The following is a 20,667-nucleotide window of genomic DNA, read 5'->3' as shown; positions in this document are numbered from 1 at the left end:
CATAAAGACCTTGTGAGGACGGAGTTTGAACATTGAAGCCACAGAAAGGAAGGAAGAAAGAGGGAGGGAAGGAGGGAGAAGGCGGCAAGCCGCATCCTCTGCACCAGCTGCTCTGCTCTACTTGCCTTATAATCGTTAATGTGCAAGAATTCATCAATGATCGATTTGCACTTCCTTTCTATTTCCTCTTCTGACAATGCAGGCTTTTCTTGGGCAGGGGATGTGGGGACTTCAGGCTTGGCTGTTAAGGCAATTGAAAAAGAGGGGTGGGTGGAACCCCGGCGGAGCCTGGACAATCCCCGGGAAGGCAGTTTGGTCTATGCACAACGTCACTCTAATGAAACACAACCGTTTCAGTTGCATCCTGTCCTTTTACGACCCGCTCCTTCAGTTTTAAAACCTTGCCTACTTCCCCCCACCCCAAATTAAGTTGCTTACAAAAGTAGAAAATGGTGAACAATCCCGTAAGGAAACCCAGCACATGCCAAAAAGAATACCTGCCTGAACGGAAATATTTTGCAAGTCCTATGATAGCCCACAAGCATCTGGGTGCTGATTCTGGGGTGCTGCACCCCAATGATGAGCACAGGGGAGCAGGCTGCAGGGAGTGCTCCATTCCAGAGCGTCAGCATTTTGGCTTAGAAGTGACAGGAGGAGGGTGAAACGGTGCAAAATCAGCCGATGAGCTCAAAGGGGACGGGTGTGAACCACTGGCAACCAATCCACCGCTGTCACCTGACTTCCCAGAGCCCTCCTCACAAACCCCGGCTTGGCGGTGCTGCTCGGCCATCGCGCTGAAGGGAAACGCTCAACAAGGAGCCCGAAGGGAAAAGGCACAGAACGCAAGGAAGGAGCCGCTGAGTTTGATTCAGTAACGAGAGCGCCGACCGCGGAAGGAAATCCAGGCTTGTTTTCTGAAATGCATCGGGGCGGGCGGGCCGGGGCATGTGTGGGTTCCGGCACTCCCGAGGAGCGTTTCTCCCCTGCAAGTTGGGTCTGAGGGGAAAGGCTCACCCGTTTCCTTGGCTCTGCTCCGGTCTGCCTCCGTGCTGCTGTTCCGGTCGCTTTCCAGGCCGCCCGTCAACTGCTTCACGGTCTCCAGCATCTCCCTCCGCTGCTCCTCTTGCGCCTGGTTGTCCAAGAGCTGCTCTTTGCTCCCGCTGACCCGCAAGAAGGTGTTGGGCCGGGTCACGGAAGAGGGCAGCAGCTTGTCGTTCTTCTCTCTGCCCATGCTGCCACGACTGTGGGAGAAAAGGCAGCCCACAGGCAAATCTCTTACTCCTGTCGCGGCTAAGAAGCCCGCTCAGCCACGGACCGATTAGCAGGGGTATCGATAACGCAAAGTCCCAGTGACGGGAGACGCAGACCTCGAGCTTTACTGGAAAAGGAAGCGTTTGGCTGAAAGGGCAATCCGCTCCGGCTTCAACACAGGACTTGGCATAGTCCCTCAAGAGGAGGAACGGCTAACGGGAGTGTCTCCTCTGTACATGCACAGGCGACACACACATTCGGTTGAATCCCTGTGGATCGACGCCTCTTTTAAGGCCGTTTGGAAAGCCCGGGCGGGAGAGAGGAGGCTTACCTAGTTAAGGCCCTGCGAGAGTCCAACTCTGAGGAGGTGACTGAGGCAGATACAGATGAGACGGGAGGCTGCAGTGCAGAGAATCGGTTCAAACTAGTGGCACTTGGTCGTAAGGGATCTGCAAGAGGATGTGGGGGAGAGTGACAGCGGTCTCAAGGACCCTGGGAAACAGCCGGCCGGCCGGCGGGAGCCCAACGCCCCTTCCTCTGAACGCGCGCACTGCGGCGTAGCTCTGGCCATGCACCGCCTGCTCCAGCCTATGGGGATCTCTCTCTCTCTCTCTCTCTCTCTCTCTCTCTCTCTCTCGTGTTTCAGAATGCACCGTCTGTGCGCGGTCACACGGATTTTGTTGTGTTTACGATGTTTCATTTTAAACTTTTTTTAAAATCCTTTTTAAAAAATGGGAGTATCTTGTTCTTAAGTGATAATAAGAGGCAGGAAGCCAGAGTGCGAGAGAGCGAGAGAGCATCCAAACCAAAGAGTGATGGGATCTGAGTTGGGAGGGGCCTAAGAGATCCTCTAGCCCAACCCCGGCTCAAGGCAGGCTTTGCAATGCAGGATGCAGCTACAGCCCTCCTGACAGGCGGCCGGCCGGCCTCTGCTGAAATACCTCCAGCGAAGGAGGACCAACTCCAGTGGCATTCTGTTCCAGTGCTGAACGGCCCTCACTGCTGGGTGTTTCTCTTGACAGATTTCAGATTTAGCTGAACTCTGGCTCCCCTCCCATTTCCCGCCCTGGGCTCCAGCCCTGCCCTTTGGCGCTACAGAGAGCAAGCCTGCTCCTGCCGTCTTCTGTGCGACGACACCCCTTCGGATGTCTGACAGACCCCCATCCCATCTCCCCTTAGTCTCCTGTTCTCTAGGCTGAGCACACTCCGCTCTTGCCTCGTAGGACCCTCGCCATCCCGGTCGCGCTTCTCTGGCTTCGCTCCAGTTTCTCAATGTCCTTCTTAAGGACGTCCAAAGCCTTAAGGGACCACGGGGGCTTGCAATTTTTCCACAATCCCAAGCCAGTGCGGAATGTGGCCCTGGTAGCAGAAGCCAGCCCTTTTAAGTCTCTCAGGGATAGGAGGCCCATTTCTAGCCATCTTGGTGGACCTGGTGAACTGTCAGAAGCCGAAGGGGCGGCTGAATCAAGTCTCCTCCGGGCTGCGTCCTTGGCCTGCCCCAGCTCACTTCGGAAGCTGGTACACCCAGGCCACAGAACTCAGCCTGGACTGACATGCAGTTTCAGTTACTTTGGTGCAGGATTTCGAAGGGCTTTTAACGGCACGCGTGGAGTCCGCACGCCCCGTTTGTAATGGAAAGCAGCCCAGGGCTGGGCGCTGCGGAGGAACGGCAGCGGCCAGAACTCATTTCCCACAGGCCGCCGCCGCAGCTCCGGTGCCGCCCGGAGTGGGGAAATGCCGCCGCAGCGTCCCACACTTACCGATCTCGCTGGCCTTGGCACCACCGCTGCTGCCTTTGCCCCAGCTGCCCAACTGGGCTTTAGGCACAAGCTGGATCTTCTCATCGATTGTGGGCTGCAAGACACACACGGGGGCACTGATCACAGGGAGGCCCCTGGCAGGCCCCCTCCCAGCCCCGTGACACAGAAGCAAGCCCCCTCCCGGGCCTTCTCTCGTGTCAGGGCCTCAATACCGGGGGCAGCTGCGGGCAGGGAGCATCCTGTCCTTGGCCCGTACCTTGGTGATTTTAAGGAACTTGGTGGGGTCCAGCACGCGGCTGTTTTTTGCCCCCTGCACAGTGTTCCAGCCGCCCTCCTCTACTCTCTGGACTCCTGCAAGACAAAGAACTCTGATACCGACACGAACGACAGTTTAAATGTTCTGGAACGGGCTTTACATGCTAACTGACGCTTGAGAGCCTCTGTGTTTGAAAGGGGCCGTTTGTGCTTCTTTTTTCTTCAAACATCTACTTGGGGGTGATTATTAACGCGTTTCCTGCCTAAGCAGGGCTTTTCTCGTTGGTTTGCTTGTATCACCGTCTGCCTATAGTGTGCAGTGATCCAGACAGAGCCACGCATGTTAATGTGCGTTCCTGGCTGGGTTTGCATAATGCCACAACCCATATTCAAGACTTGAGTATGCGTTGTTGGGTTCTGTGAAGCCAGCCATGCGAACGAAGGATGGCTTGTTAACCACAAACAACCCATAGTTCACAACCCACGGGTTCTCTTCATGGTTGTCTTGGTAGTGCGGCTGGGTTAGCACAGAGCACAACCACCCCACAGTTCAGTAACAACTCATGCTCAACTTTGGGCATGGGTTGTTGTGTTGTGTGAGAACCGTCATTGGGTACAAATCAAAATCCCCCCCCACACACACACACATCGTAGGGGAACACGCCGCTCTACGTTGCTGCCCATTAAGAGTTGCGGGAGCTCAGCAGAACACACGGAGACGTGAACCCAGCGCGTGCAGGCACTTAAGCATCCAGGCCCAGAAGGCGGCGCTCCGGATTCCCCCCAGACTGACTGAGGAGCCTGGGCCCGGGTTCCTCTCCCCTCTTGCGCTTGGGACTGCAAGGGCCCCCGGAACGCACCAGGCCGTCTCTTCTCTTTGGTCATCAGCTGCTGGACTTTCCGCTGCTCCTCCTGCTCTTCGATTTTCGCTTCTTTGTGAATCTGCTCTATTGTCTTGGGGCCCTGGTCCGCCCTCCGCGAAATCCAGTTGCACTGCAGAAGAGACAAGGAAGCGAGGCCTGAGCTGGCCGGCCGGCCCCTCTTTCCCCTCTGGGGCACTGTGGGCAGCAGGGAGACATGCAGGGAAGGGGGAGGGGGGGAAGGTGCTTGTGAGCCCATCTGGGCCCTGAGAAGGACACGAGCCCAACTTACGAAGCCACCACTGGCCTCCGACAGCTGCCCATGTCATCGCCGCCCTGCCCTCGCCCTGCCCTCGCCCTGCCCTGGCCCTGCCCGTCGCAAACAAACACTCCTTTAAAGGCAGCAGGCACCGCGAAGGCACCTGGAAGTCCCTCTCGACACCTTTCCTCACCAGACACGTACCTGCCGGAGGTCGATGACATCCTGAAGCATGAAGCGGATTCTGGAGGAGGTTTTCCTCTCTTTCACGATCTTCTCCATTTGATTGAAATACTGGTCCATTCGAGGCTGGGGGAGACACACAAGCTCTCACCACTGGCCGCCACCTACTGGCCCTGGATCCCTCCAGCCCAGGCGCATCGACTCTGACCGGCCGCTGCAACTCTCTGGGGTTTCAGGCAGGGTTTTCCCCAGCCCTGCTGCCGGGGTCCTTGTTTTGTAGCCTCCTCACTGTTTCGGTGAGGATGGGGCTGACCAACGTGGCCATGGCACACCTGTCACGACTTCTTTGCAAAACACGCGCCCCCTTCCCAAGCCACAGAAGGAGAACCTGGCCGCTTCCTCCTGCCCGAAAGCGCAGGGCATTCATCGGGGAAGCCCACAGGAAAGGGCCTTCTCCACGTGTTTGAGGCGCCGTTCTCGGGCGGATGCCGGGGCCTCCTCACCTTGGCTTTCTCAAAGTCCAAGTCTTTGCCGATGGTGGTCAGCAGGCGGCAGAGGCACTCCAGGGACTCCTCGTCGTGGTTCTTCAGCAGCTTCACCACACAGTCGTGCATGATGGCCTCGGTCAACATTTTCAGCTTGAAGAGCTCCCCAATGAACTTGATGTTCCCGATCGACCGCCGCCGGGCCTTGTCCTTGGCCTCTTCCAGCTCGTCGTGAAGCCGCGTCCTCTCCTCCGGCTGTGGGGCAGGGCAGGGCAGGTGAGAACGGCCCCCGGGAAGCCCTTTCCTGGCCGGGCAAAGGCAAACACCACGGGCAGACCCCACGCCCACCGCTCGGCTCCCCAGACCAGTCCGTCCCACGCACTTTGTTCACCTCCCCCCCGCTCTCGCCTACCGGGCATCCTGCTCCCCTGGGCGGGCGCCCAAAACAGACACAAGAGCCTTTGGCGCCTGGCTAGGGACTCACTGTGGTGGCAGCTTCCAGTTCCTTCTGCTTCTTCTCGAAGACGTCGTCGTCAGCTTTGTCCTTTTCGAATTCCTTCTGGCAACGGTTCAGTAGCAACTTCCGGAAGTTCACCGTGCTGCCAGGCTTGTCAGCCATGGGCACTTTCAGCTGCACAGAACACAAGACAAGAAGCACAAGGATGAGGAGGATGAAGAAGGCAACACAGCTCAGAAGGGCGCTCTGACGACTGCACTCACGGTCGGCAGACAGGGGCACCACCCACGCTCCCCTCTTTAAAACCACCAGGGCTCCTTCAGCCATCCAAGTCTGTTCCTGACCCAAGAGCGGCAGCAAGGGGAGTGTCTGCTGAGCATGAGCCTCTCCTGATTCCCTTGAAAGGGGCAGGCATCATGTTCGTGTCGGTTTTCTCGGTGCGCCGTCCTTCCTCACTAAGCCGTTTAATACAGGTCACCTGTCTTAACCTGCAGGGCAGGGTCTCTTTCCCATCACCTGCGACCCGATCCGGCCAGGAGTCAAGCCCAAGAGGGCTCCACCGCCCCGATCCCTTCTGCGGACGCCCCCCTCCCCGCCGCTCCCCAGCCTCACTCACCGTGACAAGGCATCTGCACATGTTTGCGTAGGCCACGGAGAAGCTGGGCTCGTCGATGGCTTTCTCAAACACCAGGTCGATGACGCCTTTCAACCTCTCTTCCGTGTCCACGGTCAGATCCGTCACTTGCTTCATGAGCTGATTGAACATCTGCGGCGTCAGCTTGTTTAAGATGCTTCGGACCTTGCGGAACAGCTCCTGCAGCGGAGGGAGGGAGGGAGGGAGCATAAAGCACCAACAGCCCCCCAAGGCAGCAAAACGGGGTGTGGGGACACCACAAATGACCCAGAGCTGGGCTCCTTCGGCATCCTGAGGTGGGCGCATGCGCGCTGGCTCACCAAGCCCTGCATTCGGTGGCCCAATGTGCCCTCAAACCAACCAGGCACACCGTGAACTGATGGCCCCGCCCACACTGGTGACCGTTGCAGGAGGGAGGGAAGAGGGACAGACAAGACAGGGAAGCGTTCAGGCACAGCAGGACGGAGGCCGCCAGACGCCGCAGCAGCCCACGCACTGGGGCCGCTCCGGACGCAGGAGGCTCATACTCTGCGGGCAGCTCCTCCTTTTCCTTCGGAGAGCAAAGGCAGATCAATCCAAGCAACAGAAACACAGAAAACAGGCTTGCCAAAGAGGTAGTAGGTTGTCTGGTATCCTCACCTGTTCCCTCTGGGCCAGCTGCCCCGGCCTGGTGCCCTCCTGGGCGGCCACGCTGGAGGGCCTCAGGCCGGGGAAGGCCGCTGCCACGCAAAGCCGGGCTTTAGAGTGGCGAGCCCGGCCGGCGCCTGGGCGGCCGGCACGAGGTGCTTCTCTTCCTGCCTCACCTGAGTCTTGATGTTCTCGGGCTCCTCGGCCTGCGTCTCGCGCTTCAGGCTCGGCCTCCAGGCGTTCTCGGATTTTTTCAGGTGGACGTCCTCCTTGACGCAAACCGTGATGATCTTCCTGGGCTCCCGCCTCTGGCCAGGCTGAGATCTCCGCGGTCCGACGTTCAGGAGCTAAGACAAGGATCAGGCCCCCAAATGGAGTACAATGCAAGGCTGGCGCCAGTCCCACGGCAGGACGGGGCCTTTGGGGTGGGATGGTTTTGCTCCTCTCTCTCGATGAGGAGGAAGGGGAAGAAGGGAGAGGGCTTTGCAAAGACGCTCACAGCCGGGGAGGGTGTACTGGGGGCGGGGTGGGGGGAGGCAGCAGGATGGCTCACCCCTATCTGCAGGTTCCTCAGCTGTGGGTGAGACGTGACCAACAGAGGGCATGCTGGGGGGCCGCACCGGGCAAGCGACGGCAGTCCGGGTGGGGGCTGCACTTTGCAGGCCTGGAGAGAGAGAGAGAGCGAGCAAAATAAGGGGTCAAAGGGGGAAGGGGGCGCTGGTCTACAGGCTGAGCTTGCCCTTTGAGGCCCTTGCTGGCTAAGAAAGACCTGCGCCCTGCTGTTCCCAGGTAGGTATCGATTAAAGCGATGGAGCACCCTATGGGGGAAGGAAGGCCCTTGGGACTTATTGCAAATGGGGGAGGGGGGATTCAAGTCTGCAGAAACCGGACTTGGGCTCTCCCAGATTTCCTGCTCAAAGCCCTCAGCCGGATGGCTGTTTTGCAGGCCAAAGAGCCACCGCAAAGCTCCTGCAGAAAAACCCTCTGGTTGTCCCTGCCTAGCCTGGCTTGACCCCTGGCCCCCTGCAGTCAACGTGCCCCAGGCAGCCCCAGGCTGGGAAGACTCATAAAGTCACATGTTCAGCTGAATGCAGAGAGCACTTTGACTGACACGTGCCAGTTTAGAGGCTTCGTAGAGGTGCAGCCTGCAGCTTAGGACTGATGAGGACCAGGGCCTTGGGAGGGAAAAGCAGCACTTTTTCAGCCAACCAGAACCAAGGAAGAAATCTCTAGGTTGTAGGAAGAGAAAAGAACCAAGTAACACAAATTCCTCCTCCTCCACGTTACTCCTTGGACATCTTTACTGAACAGCTGAAACTGGGAGGGCTGGGAACAGGGGCGGGCGGCTCCGGAATGTCTGCTTGCCTGAAACTCAAAGCCAGCGGCCGTTTCTACACGGCACGATCGAGAACAACTCACACTTACAGCTGCGCCCCGCCCACCGGGGAGCTGTCTTCCGAAATCAGCAAACGCTGGCGTGAAATCTGGACCCCGTGCCAAGATCCGAGGGTCCAAATTTCGAAGAGGCGGTTTTGGCTGATTGATCTGCATTGGCGAGAAAACAAGAACCCCGCAACGTTAAGGGTAAGAATCACGCCGTAACTGTTCCAGCAGGAGGACGCAGCCTGTCAAGGCGCATGAGTGGCTTCACGAACTGCAATTAGGAACGAGACACGCGGCTGATGATCAGTCCGGAATAGGTGTGTTGGAAGAGAGATGCCCAGAGGAAGGGTTGGGGTTTTTTTGGGGTGGGGGTGGGGGGAGCTTCGTATTTTCTTGTGCTTCCAGAGCCTGAAATCTGTGGCCACACAGACCTGGAAGGCTTAGGGGGTGGGGTGGGGTGGGGGTGGTCAGGCAGGCTTCTTTCCAACGTACCTGCTTGTGCCTAGTGATCCACTTCCGCAACGGAGTCCAACGGGAGCGTCACCTCCCAACTTCTATGACGGCGGGCCGCGGCACAAGCGGCACGCCCTGCTCGCTTGCCAAAGGCGAGACCGAGGCTCCTCTTGACGTCCAGTAACCCACACCGCCCGAGACTCGCCCACGAGCCGCTCACCTTGTCGAGGACCACGTCGCTGATAGGCGGCAGCCCCTCCGGCTTCTGGATGCAGGCCGGCATGAACTGGAAGTCCAAGAGGAAGTCCCGGTCGTACTGCCTCTTCCCTTCGGAGTCTGCCGGCTTCCACGGTTCTGAAACGGAGGGTACAAAGCGGCCTCAGGCCCGGGGCTTTGGCCGCGCTGCGTTTCGTTTCGTTCTGCTGGCCCTGGCCCTGGCCCTGGTGCAATCCCCATCGAAATGCAATCGTGGGCTCTGGAGGTCTTTCCCCTTAAGCGCACCCGGTCACAGCCCTTGCGTGGCAAAGGCAGCGGCGTGGCCAGGCTGGAGAAGCAGCCAAGAAAACGAGGGCGGTTCAGAGGACCGAGTGTCGAGCTCTGACCAGGGGAGACCCGGGTTCCGATCTTGACTCAGCCACGTGGGTGACTTTGGTCTCACCCCTCACTCTCAGCCTCACCTCAGTGGTTGTATGCAGCTGAAGAGCCCAGGTACGCTACCCTTGGGGCCTCGGGAGAAAGGCCTGAGGAAAAGGCAGCAAGGCAACAAGGGAACGGCACCGCCCATTCCTGTCCGGACTGTGTAGCCACCTCCTCGCCTGGACACGGCCTGAGGCCGAAGAGCCTCCCCGTTAGAGCTACAGAGGGCCAGTTCTGACTCACAAATGGGCAAGGCGCCAGAGATCAGGGTGGGCGGGGAGGGAGGGCTCTCTGGGCCCAGCAAGCACTCAATGAAGAATTTATATGCTCCCATCTTGGAGCCCCTTTCAGAAATGAGTCATCAATGACGTGCTCTTCAAAGGGGAGTAAACATCTGGAGCCACAAGTTCTACCCACCGGAAACCAGAGCTCAGGCACCGCATGAAAAATGAAAGCGCTGAGATGGAACCAGGAGGCCGTGGGGATGGCAGCGGCTGCCCGGCCCCAGCCCCCAGCCCCCAGGAGAAGCCTCTCTCTCTCATCCAGAGACAGGCGCAGAAGGGGGAGAGGGGTCCAGGGGCCAAAGCACGCCGGGGCCTTCAGAAGCTGGCTCCCCTCCAGGGGCCCTCGCCGAGGCAGCGGTTTTGCTCAAAGCCAGCGCACTGGGGAACCCTCGCCAAGGGCCCATGGCAAGCTCCCGCGCATGCCCAAAGGCAGACGCAAGCGCAGCCCTCACGCCCCGGAGAGGGGCCCTGCCTGAGAGTAGCAGCCGACTCCCAAGCCCCGATCTGTGGGCCAGCTCCAGACCCTGGATCCCTCGGACGCGGAGGCGTTCCCTCGGGAACAGCCCGCTGACAAAGGGACCTTCTTTTCTGGGCCCTTCGCTCGGGGAACTGCTGCTCGACCGAAGGAGCAGATCAGCAACAGCCTGCGCCGTGGGAGCGGGACGCCGGCTGGAGTGCAGAGAGAAGAGGGTGGCGGGAGTTACCTGGCTTCTGCTGGCCGGCTGGGCCTTCGCCTGGGCTCTCGGTGCAGCCCAAGGGCCCGTCGCCTCCTTCGCCCTCGGAAACGGTCTCGGCGCCGTTGCGGATGGGTTCCCCTTCCTGCTCGCCGTTTTCTTCCACGGCCTGCGCTATTTTAAGGTCAGAGGGGGAATCCCTCCTGGGGCAAGTCCCGTGACTCATGGGCTCTGGTTCAGATTCAAGTATTTTGTCCCCTCCGGGTTCCTCTTCTGCTTTAGGCTGGAAAGCGAACAAGGCCAGCGTTAAGGGCGGCTCTGCCAACGGCTCAAGCCAAGCGAGCCGAAAGCGATCGCTCAGCACAGCGGCCTCCGTCTAGCGGAACCCACAGCAAGGCAAGACTCCGCGGAACGAAGGCGCTGCTACGGAATACGCAAACCTCTATCGTTTCAGAACAGCCTCCAAAGAAGTGACGGTGCACACACAGCTCTGCCCCTCACCCGCCCCAGGATGACCCAACTCGTTTGAGAAGAGGACTGAGCTTTTGGACTGATCCCATCAACACGCCTCAGCCAGAACTGATTAAAAGCCCCACTAGAATGCTAGCGTGGCTGAAACCTGGAAGAATACAGCCCTGTAACTAGTCCTTCCCTGGCAGGAACGTTTGACTCAAGGTGGGCGGATAGAAAACCAGCCTGGGGCTCTAAAGCAGGTATACTTCAAAGACCAGATTACCCCTTGAAACACTGCAACACAGGTGAGAGTTGGTGGCTGCCCCCTGCTTTTGAGGGGGGTCCCCCCTCCCCCCCCCGAGGCCTCTTACCTCGGGCTCAGCCTCCTCCCCCTCCTCGGGGGCCTGGCTCCGATCTTTTGGTTTCTTCCACGTCTTTGGTGCAGTTACAGCTGTCTGGGCTGCAAGATAAATTCAGGCAGGTTACTTGCCAAATCCAAAGCAAGGTTGTAACGGGAGTGTCTGAGGAATGGCCTCACTTTGCGCTAAGCTTAGACTACCGGGGGGCGGGGGGGGCGGGGAGAGGCTGCCCCAGCCTCAGAAAGACTACCTTGAGACAAGGGGAAAAGAATGTTTCTCGCTGCTGGTGTTTCCATCTGCAACAAGGGGAGGAACGAAAGGCAATTCAGTCACAGAACGAGAAATGTTATTTCTGCCCCTCAGAAGTTTTACTGGATTTCTGACAACACACTCAGTTGTTGGACACTTCCATGGTCCAAAACAATGCAAAGCAATGGGGCCGGGGGGCGCACGGGGGGGAGGGAATCAAAGCTGCCTAATTATGTTCACGAAAGCTCTACTATGGGCTCAGATCTCGGAAACGCCACTTTTGCATGGCCAACATGTACCTGTCAAGGAACTCTGAAGATACTACAATGCGGCTGAAGCCTGAAAGAGGAACACACACACCCCTCCCGGGCACACAGGTGCCAAGAGGAAACAGCCGAGAAGTGAGGTTGAAGCCAGACCTGGAAAACTCACATTTGATGCCAGTTTCTAAAAACCTGAAAGATTTTCCCAACCATGGAGGATGCCAACCCGGCTTAACTGCATGTTCACCGAGGGGGAAATAATGAGATCAGGGTAAGAGAGGACCTGACAACGTGACTGCATTATATATATATATACACATAAGCACACACACACACACGAGGCAGGTCAAAGAACAGCCAAACAGTGCAGTTCCATAACTCTAACGCCAGAGGGCAATAAATGGGCAAACATCCCTGGTGCATACACAGAACGGCGGCTCTCCATCGCTTGCCTTTGTTTCTGTTGGCAAAGGGAGCGAGGACGGACCAAGCTCCAAGCATCTTAAAATATGCCAGGGGGTTCGAAGCTTTGTTAACGGAATTGGCTTGGATGAGACGGTGGACCCAAAGAGGGGCGATCGAGAGCGGGGGACGCAGCCTGGCCAATGGCAGCCCAAGAAGGCAGCAAGAAATGTGGGGTGACATTGTGGGGTTTGTTCTACAACATAAAAGAGGGGGAGGAGACCAGTCGAGGCAGCATCTCATACCAACACCAGAAATGTCCAACGCCCTGCTTGCCACGGGGCCGACCAGCTGCCTACGAGAAACCCACGCGAATGGAATAGCGCCTTCTCACGCGGGTTCCCCCACCACAGGTCTTCAGGGAACGACGGCCTCCGGTCCTGGAGGCAGCCTAGAGCCACCACGACTGTTAGCCACCGATCGCCTTCCCCACCATGAATGAGCGGGGCATTTTCATTGGCGAAGCCAGGAATGTCTAGACCTTTTCTTACCTGATCAGCTTCTCTCAAGCACAAAGAGTCTGGAGCGGCCTCAGTAGAAAACTACCCAGGAAGGACCAGCCGCTTCCCCCCACCCCCACGCTGCTGCAAAATGTGGCCCTCCTATTCCTGAGGCCACACGGGAAAGCCATTTTCCCCAGTTCAGGAAACAGTCTGCGCGGTCCAAATCAGGGGACGGGCAGAAAGCAGACCTCCAGACGGTTCGGACTTCAACTCCCAGCTTTGGCCGTGCTGAGCAACAGAACACAGCGAGAACTTGCTGCAACTTAGCAAAAAGCAAGCCCCGGTCCCTTTCGCCCACCAAAGTGTAACGGGGCTTAATTCACCTAACCCTAACCCCCCCCCTTCTAATTACAATATCTAAACTCAATAGGAACAAAGCTGGTGCTGTGTGTGTGTGTGAACGCGCTTTGGGGCCGGCTTCTTTGTATGTCAGCAAATAAAGAATGAAGGAACAATAAAGAAACACGTATGTTCCTCAGCTGTGGTCTCAACTTTTACACGTGAAATACACGTGTCAAACTAACAGGGAAGAAATTAAGTGCCAGTCTCTGTATAATCACTGCTATAAATTAAAATAATGGGGGGGGGGGGAGAGAAGCTGCTCGTGCACGTTTTGCGCATACTCCCAAGTGAAGAGCCCCATTTTGGAGGCTGTTCCCAGGCTCTGCTGGGACCTGAGCAGCCAGGAGGCGCTTCAAGGGAGGCCAGCTCTGTATGAAACACAGGCGGGCGGAGGGATGATCTGCCTCCCGCCGACCTCCTGCCCTGTCCGTTACATGAGAAGCGGGCATAAAAGCGGCTCGTTCAGGACACTTCTTTTAGCGAGTCCCAATCTGCGGTGGACCTTGGGTGCCGCTCGGGTGACGTTCTGTCCCGTGGCGGGACTCCACGTCCTCCCCAGATCCGACAAAGAGAACCGAGGAAGCACATCACCTGCTCCACCAGTTGGCACGACAGCTTTTGCCTGGATGGAGTGGCACGGACAAAAACCCAGTTCGTCGCAAGTCAATGGTTTAAACTGGCTGAGATGGGGGAGGGAATGTACAGCTCTTGTACGAGAGGAGCCTTTGGGCCACGTTCTTTAGCCCATAAACCACTCCTGGGACGCGCCACGCATGACAAGCAGCCTCCGAAATACGAATGCTGAAGAAAGCAGCTTAAAGCGGCACCTCAAGGTTTCTAGAAGCTCTCGTCTGTTTAAACACTGAGAAAATCAAAAGGCTCCTTCATGAAGCGGTCAGGCGTCAGAACACGCCGTAAAATCAGACGAAGGTACCCAGAGGCATGGACTGGCAGCTGCCAAGTCTCGCGAGGTGGTATTGGGGGGAGTCCTTTAGGATCAGGCGGGGCAAAGGGGGGGGCTTCCCCACAGATTTCCTCCTTGCCCCTGCCTCAAATACCCCTACTGCCTGACCTCCCCCTAAAACCCTCACCAGCCACAAACTTCCCAAAGAACAAACCTTTGGGCAAAATTGTACAACCACAGTCCGGGGGGGTGGTGGTGGTGGAGAAAAAGGGGGTGTCTTTAAGGTCACACAAGACACTTTATTGTTTTTGCTGCTAGACAGGAGAAAACAAGACGAAAGAAAAGAAACTCAAAACTGAAAAGAGATGCTCTCACTGATAGGAAACAGAGTCCCAACGCCGGGGGCATCCCTCAGGAAAACACTGAAACTTTTAAGATCAAGGCCTGTTGACAAGTAAACACTGCACTCATGATTGTTCGCAAGCAATGCTCATTCCTGCTCGGCTTTAAAAAAACCTTGCTTGTCCCTAAAAGGCAGGATAAAAATAATCGAACAGAAAATGTTTTTGAGCCACGAAACAAGGTGTTTAATCCTCCGACAAATAAGCAACAAATTCTTATTTAAAAGGGAAGGCTGGGGTGGGTGGGGGTGAGGGTGAGAGGAAGAAGCATTTCTACCCCTGGCATTTTCAAAGTCTGCCAGACACTTTGGACTACAAGTCCCATAATCCCGGGTGGGAGTTGTAGCCCAAAATATCCCGAAGGGGCCCCTGTTCTACATTATCACGACGCCTGCTTTCCAACAGACTGCGCTATAGAGAAGCCGGGAAGTTTGCCGGGAAGATCAGCACCCCAAAATGACACTTCTTTTAAGAATGAAGGATCGTGTGCCGCCCGCGAGATTTATTCTCGTGGACACTGCCCACTTCACCAGATGCACAAAGTGGCGACCTCAAATTTGCAGATGTACGCGTATGTGCTACGGAGGGGGCCGGTACAAACCAGGGAACGGAAATGCAGGAAGTAGAGACAGTGGTAGCGACTTCAACAGTTGCCATTCACAAAACTTTGCTGGGTGATCACAAAGGCATCACCGCAAGGGTCACGACCACTGCCAGGACTTCCTGCCTCTCCACTGCCCCTGCCAACAGCTTGTCTCCGCCCTGCCCCAGCGTGTACACGTGGCTCTGCCCGTGTGAGGTGAACATGCCCCATGCGTCTGAGAAAGCAGGCACGTGTCCAGGAACGCTGGTGCCAGGGAAGGTGCCACCAGTCTCTTGCGTTGTTCCTGCTGCAACAGACTTGACCGCTTCCCCCATCTGGCCAGCTGAGAAGAGCGGCACCGTCCGGGTCCGGATGCTGGGAAACAAGCAACTTTAGCTCCCTTCCCAGGTCGCAATGTAGAGAGATCGCACACACCACCCAGGCTGATAACGTTTCCCCCGGCACAGCGGCACGGGCTCAGGTTACTCGGCGAGGCTGAGAGACACAGAGAGAGAGACAGAGAGAGAGGAACACGCCTGGTGCAGAAGCAGCTTACCTGCTCCAGGGCCCTGCTTGGCATTCAGGCCCTGAGACTCCTCATTCTCCTCGGGCCGTCCGTCCACCTCCACCTCCTCTGTCGAGAGAGCTTCCGGGGGGTCTTCGGTGAGGGTAGTTCTTGTGGCCTCCTCTCCTTCCAAATCCCCCTGGAGAGCAGGGAGGGCACCAAGTAGCGGGAGAGGAGGAGATGGGGGAGGAAGAGGGCTGGTGGTAGTGGCGGCGGCGGCGGCGGCGGCGGCAGCAGAAGGGGGAAGGCTGGGCGCTGCCGGGGGCGGAGAGGACGGCGGCGGAGACGGCACCGTGGGAAGAGCAACAGAGGCCGACGGCGGCGCGCTTTCCGCTCCGGCCTGAGAGGCATCCGGGCTGTCCATCTCCGCGGCCGGCGGCACAACCGGCTCCTCTGGATCAAGGTCTACGGCGCTGTCGCTCACCGTGGCCCTTTCGCTGACTCCGTTGAGTTCATGAATTAGATGAGTGCTAGCAGTCACTTGGAGATCATTGGGGACTATTCGAGGGGGCTCTCTGCATATATCGGCGCCGGTCTCGTCCGGCGGGCCCCCCGCGGGCGTCGTGTCCATGCAGGGCACAGCACTTGGGAGAGGGGGGGAGTCCTGGTTCGGGGAAGCACGTTCACATCCGTCCTCCAAGTCTGCCGCAAGCGGCAGTTGACTAGGAGCAGCGGCAGCCACGGCTGCCACAGGGGAGGAGGGCAAAGCGGGGCGCTCCGGAGGGGTCTCCGTGGAGGAGGGGGTCTCCGCTGCCAGGCCCGTTTGATCTTTTCTCTCTCCACTAAGCTCTGGTCTGAGGGCAGGGGAAGGAGATTTTAAGACTGGCTCTGCTTTAGGCTTCTCTTCTGGGGAAAAGGAGAAAGGGAAGAGTTAAAAGAGAAGAAGCCATTTGACCCTTGCAAAGAAGACCTACCTTGCGGGCTTCTCCCAAGCACACTTGAACCCAGGGGGTAGCCGAGGCAACCAGGAGCTTTGGACTACAACTCCCATGCTGACTGGGGCTTGTGGCCGTTGTTGTCCAAAACCACCTGGAGAGCAGCTGCGGGCACAGGCTGGTGCCTCCTGTCACTAAGGCCTGGGGACAAACGAAGCCCCCTCTTCCCTTTAGAACAAGGGTGCAAAAAGAGCGGCCCATGAGCCACAGGTGGTCTGCTGAGCCATTTCTGGCGGCCCCCCAGCCCCCCTCCCCCCTGCATCTGCCACCACCCAAAACGTTGTGGCAGCACTGCCAGGCCAGGGGGTTTCCGCCCTACCAACGGAACGCCTTCCTTCTCTCCAAACTCTGACAAGCACTCGGGGACACGGAAGGCTTCCCTTTGCTAGTGCTGGCAAGGCGACCCCTGGCCCTCGCTCATCTCCGGTCTTTGATCTCCCCGCAGCCAGTGGGCCAGCCCTCGCAACCCCGAGCTGAATTCAACAACCCATCCCGTGAGTTAGCGTTATGTGCGATTGAGGCCAGCCTCTTTCCTCTGCTGAGAGGCTCCTCCTAGATAACTGGGGGGCGGGGAGAGGCGGAGGGGGGGGAGCACACACTTCCCAAGCACAGGAGCAAGAGCCAACCCACCTTGCTTCTGGTCACTAGTCACAGCAACGGGGCTGCTGGCGGTAAGACGAGAGCTTTCCACAGCCCCATACACCACAGGGCTGTGCTCTGGGACCTGGCTGGGCAGCTGCTGGGATTTGAAGTGCAAAAAAGAGCGATAATGAGTGTGCGAACACAAAGGCGAGCAACGCGGAACACAAGCGAGCGAGTGGGGGCAGGAAAAAGAGTCAGGTTGGAAAGGAACATTCAAAGGAAGGACGGAAGGAAGGAAACACCGTCAAAAAAAGCACATGGGGACGGAAGGAAGGAGAGAAACAGCAGGAAAGGAGTGGGCAGAGAAAGACAATTACTATGAACAGCAGCTCGAAAGCACAGCGCAGCACAGCAGAGTTTTTAATACCCGTCCACTGTCCGTGTAATGCAGCACACTGCAAGAGTTTGGGGGAAGAACAGGAAATGCCCACTTAAACCCCCCCCCCCAAATAATTTAAAAGTCACCAGACTCCCTACTGAAAGCCTTTTAAAGCACTTCATGAGAAGAACAAGATTTGAAGGATCAAAAGAAGTGGTACAAATAAGAGTTAAAAACGAATCCACGAAGCTGGAACTGTGACGACTTTCATAACTACCGGCACAACTACTGGCTGAACAAATGAAAAGACCCCTGGAAGACCCTTCTCCAGGTCCCCTCATCATCCGAAGGCAGGCAGGGGGCCACTGGACGGGGCCTTTCCTCTAGTGGCCCCTGTGGTTTTGGAACACCCTCACTAGGAACGTTGCATGGCACCACCGCTGTGGCCATTTCGGCCCCATGGTTCCCCACCCCACCCCAAACTAACAATGGCATTTATGCCCACTCATGGCTTGCTTGTTTTTCTCTCATAAGGCTTTAATGTTTTGTTATTATTTGAAACCTACTGTAAGCTGCCTTGTGGATTTAAAGTTTTAAATAAGGACGGCCTTCTTCCACTCATGTTCCCCAGCCAATGACCTACAGAGGCCCGACCGCCTCTGAAGCTGGAGGTACTCTATAGCCATCTGGACTAGTAGCCATCGGTAGCCTTGTCCTCCGTGAAATCGAAAGACAGGATGTAAGTAAACCCTAAATAAGTGAATAATGTGATCAAAGCAGAACACACGGCACGTCCTCCCTTGGGTACGGACATGCAGCAGCTTTCTGCCAAAGGCATTGGAGGATCCCCGGCTAAATCGTCAAGCCAGCCTGAGCACACGCTACGCGCTCAGGAACAGCACTGGAATCACGGATTGCCCTGGAGAAGGGGCCGGTAGCAATCACAAAGAAAATGCTTGGAAACTTTCCAAGCCTCTACGCTGGGGATGGGGAACAGGTGGCCTTCCAGGTGATTTTGGACTGCGACTCCCATCCGCCCCAGCCAGAACAGCCAAAGACAAAGGATGATGGGGGCTGCACTCCAACAAGATCTGGCGTGCCGCTCAATGGGACCAGAAGACTGGCTGAAACGTTACCTGGGGCGGTGTGGGCGTCGACGTGGGCCTGACCGCGGGGGGCGTGGGGTTCCTGCTCCCTCCGCCAGACATAATCTCCTCCGTTATGTCTTTGCCTCCTTGGTTCGGATCCCGGATGCGGATCTGGAAAGAGCGGGGGAAAGCGCATGAACCCCTGTGGGACAGGGGCCCCGAAAGGGCTTGGGCCTCTCTGGCCTCAACCCAACGCTGTGACATACGCAAGCAGCCGGTCCCACGCGCAGCCGGCAGCGTCTCCATCGCCCTCTTCCCGCCTCAGCAGCGTACCTGGCACACACCGGAGCCCAAGAGAAGCGCCCTGTTCCCTACAGAACTTTGCGAGGTGACAGCCACTAAGGTATCACCCCATGGCGTGCGGATGAGACTGCACTTTCAATTGGGGGGAGGCGGCCTCAGGCCTGGGCTCCTCAACAGGCCACGCCCCCAACCCCCCAAACACCAAGCATTTTGTGGGTTCCCGGTTTTTGTGCCGTTTCCCACCACCACCCTAAGCGTTTGAAATGCCTCCCCTAAGGCTGGCAGCGAGAGCTTGAAGCGCCCACAGGCTGCTCTTTTTAGCCCCGCCCCTATGGCCCCGCCCCCCACCAGGAAGCGCTCCCCGAGAGCTTCTCTGAGATGGAAGGCAGTCCTTCGCCCCCGCTCCTGACCCTGCTTCCACTCCTGCGGAATAGAGGACCCCCCTTCGGCGTGCCGCCCTCAGCACACCACTGCACCGGCTCTCTTACCGTCTTCTTCTCGCGCTTGGCTGGCGGGAGGGGCGGCTGTGGCTGAGGCTGCTGCTGCTGCTGCTGCTGCGTAGGCACTATGATGGGTGCGGACTGGTAGACGGGCTGACTGGGGTAGAAAGGTGCTCCTGCAGGGGGGAGAATTCTCAGGCTCACCGGGCTCCAGCGAACGCCACGAGGCCCGTCACTTCACCCGGTTTAGACTGAGCAGCTGGGTAAATACCTGCCCAAGTCAGGACTCCGGAAGATGGGGCTGAACAAAATCCCCGGTGGTTGGAGGAGAGATGTCCGGGCCCTGAGAGAGCTCTTCGCCTCCCCCCCCACCCTCCCCATGACACACGCAAGGGGACCAAAGGCAGGCAGAGCAGCAGACGTGGCAGAAGACACGACGCAAGGCAAGGATACAAGCATCTGCTCAAGCCACAGTTTACACAGGCCCCAGGATCTCTTTGAGATCGGGGTCTACTATATGTTTACGTTCACGCAAGACCTTGGGGACACAGTTGTCGTGGTGGTGAATAACAAGATCATTTACATTTCTATACCACCCAATAGCCAAAGCCCTTCTTCGCACTGATATAGATTTAGAAAACCCGCCATGCTTCCAGGCCGGGCAGAGGTCAGTCCGCGGGGCAAGCAGGAACCTTCCGTGCAGGTTCCACGGAATGGCAGCTTCCCTTGCTAGGCATCCACTCCCCCCTCCGCAAAAACACACCCCTCTTCTTACCGTAGGCATTGGGGAATTCTCCAGGCCCTGGTCCCGGGTAAAACGGGCCAGGCCCCGGCGGCTGAACCGGATACTGTTGCGGGGGCCCAACGTAAGGAGGGCCGCTGTGACGATACTGTGGAAGGAAACGGTACAGGGGGTTGGAGAGCGCGGCAGGCCAAGGAAACACCCACGCGGGAAGCGGTTCTGAGCAGCCGCCCCTGCCGCCCCCCCGAGGGCCTGCTTCACACACCTGCTGCCCCCCCCCCCCGGGGGCAAGGAGGCTGCCCAGAGTAAGGAGGGAGGCAGCCTCTCCGCCCTCCCAACGGCCGAAGCGTGGCCAGGTGGCAAATCCTGCCCAGCGGCGGCCTTGCAACCTCGTGGCAACCAAGACTAAGGGCCATCACGGAGTTCTCCCCACCCCAGAAACGGTGGGGAGGGAGGGAGGGGGAAAGGCAGCCGTAGGTGCCAAAACCAGCTGCCTTCCTCACAAGGTTGTTGCGAGGATAAAAAGGGAAGGAGGGGGTGCCCTGCCGCCCCGTGCGCCTTGGAGGGAGGATCGGGTGGAAAGGCCATGAAGGGAATGGGAATACACTGCACGTTCCGCCACGCACCTAGGCACCTGGGCACCTGCTAGCCTTGCCCTCTCTCCCCCCTTCCAGCCAAGGGTTAAAAACCCTGCCGTTTCTGGAATCCGGAGAAGAGAGCCGGGAGCATGCAGGCGCCAGGGATTTCTTTGCATTCCTCACAGTCCATGTGAGTCGCAAGAGGGCAGGCCGTGGCCCCAGCTCACGGACGTGTCATCATCTCCGTCGCCAGTCAAGTTAAAAAAAACGCACAGCTCACAAGCCTCCCCTGCTCCCTCTCCCCCCCCACTTTTCCTCCCCCCCCCCACATGTGT

The 20,667-nt window shown here is 57.8% G+C and overlaps 1 protein-coding gene across 17 annotated transcripts in view; it reads right to left on the bottom strand.

The window, feature by feature from the left end:
* Window positions 1-20,667, bottom strand: part of EIF4G3 (eukaryotic translation initiation factor 4 gamma 3) — a 67,567-nt gene that overhangs the window by 5,897 nt on the left and 41,003 nt on the right. For 8 of the 17 annotated variants that reach the window (XM_063145268.1, XM_063145269.1, XM_063145270.1 and 5 more), the window contains 21 exons: window positions 19,788-19,902; window positions 19,061-19,188; window positions 18,318-18,440; window positions 16,851-16,959; window positions 15,277-16,131; window positions 11,026-11,114; window positions 10,232-10,484; window positions 8,828-8,961; window positions 8,191-8,316; window positions 7,325-7,435; window positions 6,948-7,118; window positions 6,127-6,324; window positions 5,538-5,684; window positions 5,072-5,308; window positions 4,590-4,694; window positions 4,127-4,259; window positions 3,268-3,362; window positions 3,012-3,105; window positions 1,583-1,700; window positions 1,015-1,241; window positions 122-241 (listed from right to left, as the gene is read on the bottom strand). In XM_063145268.1, coding sequence (XP_063001338.1) covers window positions 122-241; window positions 1,015-1,241; window positions 1,583-1,700; window positions 3,012-3,105; window positions 3,268-3,362; window positions 4,127-4,259; window positions 4,590-4,694; window positions 5,072-5,308; window positions 5,538-5,684; window positions 6,127-6,324; window positions 6,948-7,118; window positions 7,325-7,435; window positions 8,191-8,316; window positions 8,828-8,961; window positions 10,232-10,484; window positions 11,026-11,114; window positions 15,277-16,131; window positions 16,851-16,959; window positions 18,318-18,440; window positions 19,061-19,188; window positions 19,788-19,902 — 3,688 coding nt within the window. The remainder of the gene's footprint in view (window positions 1-121; window positions 242-1,014; window positions 1,242-1,582; window positions 1,701-3,011; window positions 3,106-3,267; window positions 3,363-4,126; window positions 4,260-4,589; window positions 4,695-5,071; window positions 5,309-5,537; window positions 5,685-6,126; window positions 6,325-6,947; window positions 7,119-7,324; window positions 7,436-8,190; window positions 8,317-8,827; window positions 8,962-10,231; window positions 10,485-11,025; window positions 11,115-15,276; window positions 16,132-16,850; window positions 16,960-18,317; window positions 18,441-19,060; window positions 19,189-19,787; window positions 19,903-20,667) is intronic. The other 9 variants (XM_063145274.1, XM_063145258.1, XM_063145262.1 and 6 more) reach the window with 3 other exon arrangements.

The sequence above is a fragment of the Elgaria multicarinata genome, chromosome 20, assembly GCF_023053635.1.
Source record: "Elgaria multicarinata webbii isolate HBS135686 ecotype San Diego chromosome 20, rElgMul1.1.pri, whole genome shotgun sequence".
Classification (NCBI taxonomy): Eukaryota; Metazoa; Chordata; class Lepidosauria; order Squamata; family Anguidae; genus Elgaria; species Elgaria multicarinata.
The sequence above is the reverse complement of the archived record's forward strand: the minus strand, read 5'-3'. Positions and strand labels throughout refer to the sequence as shown.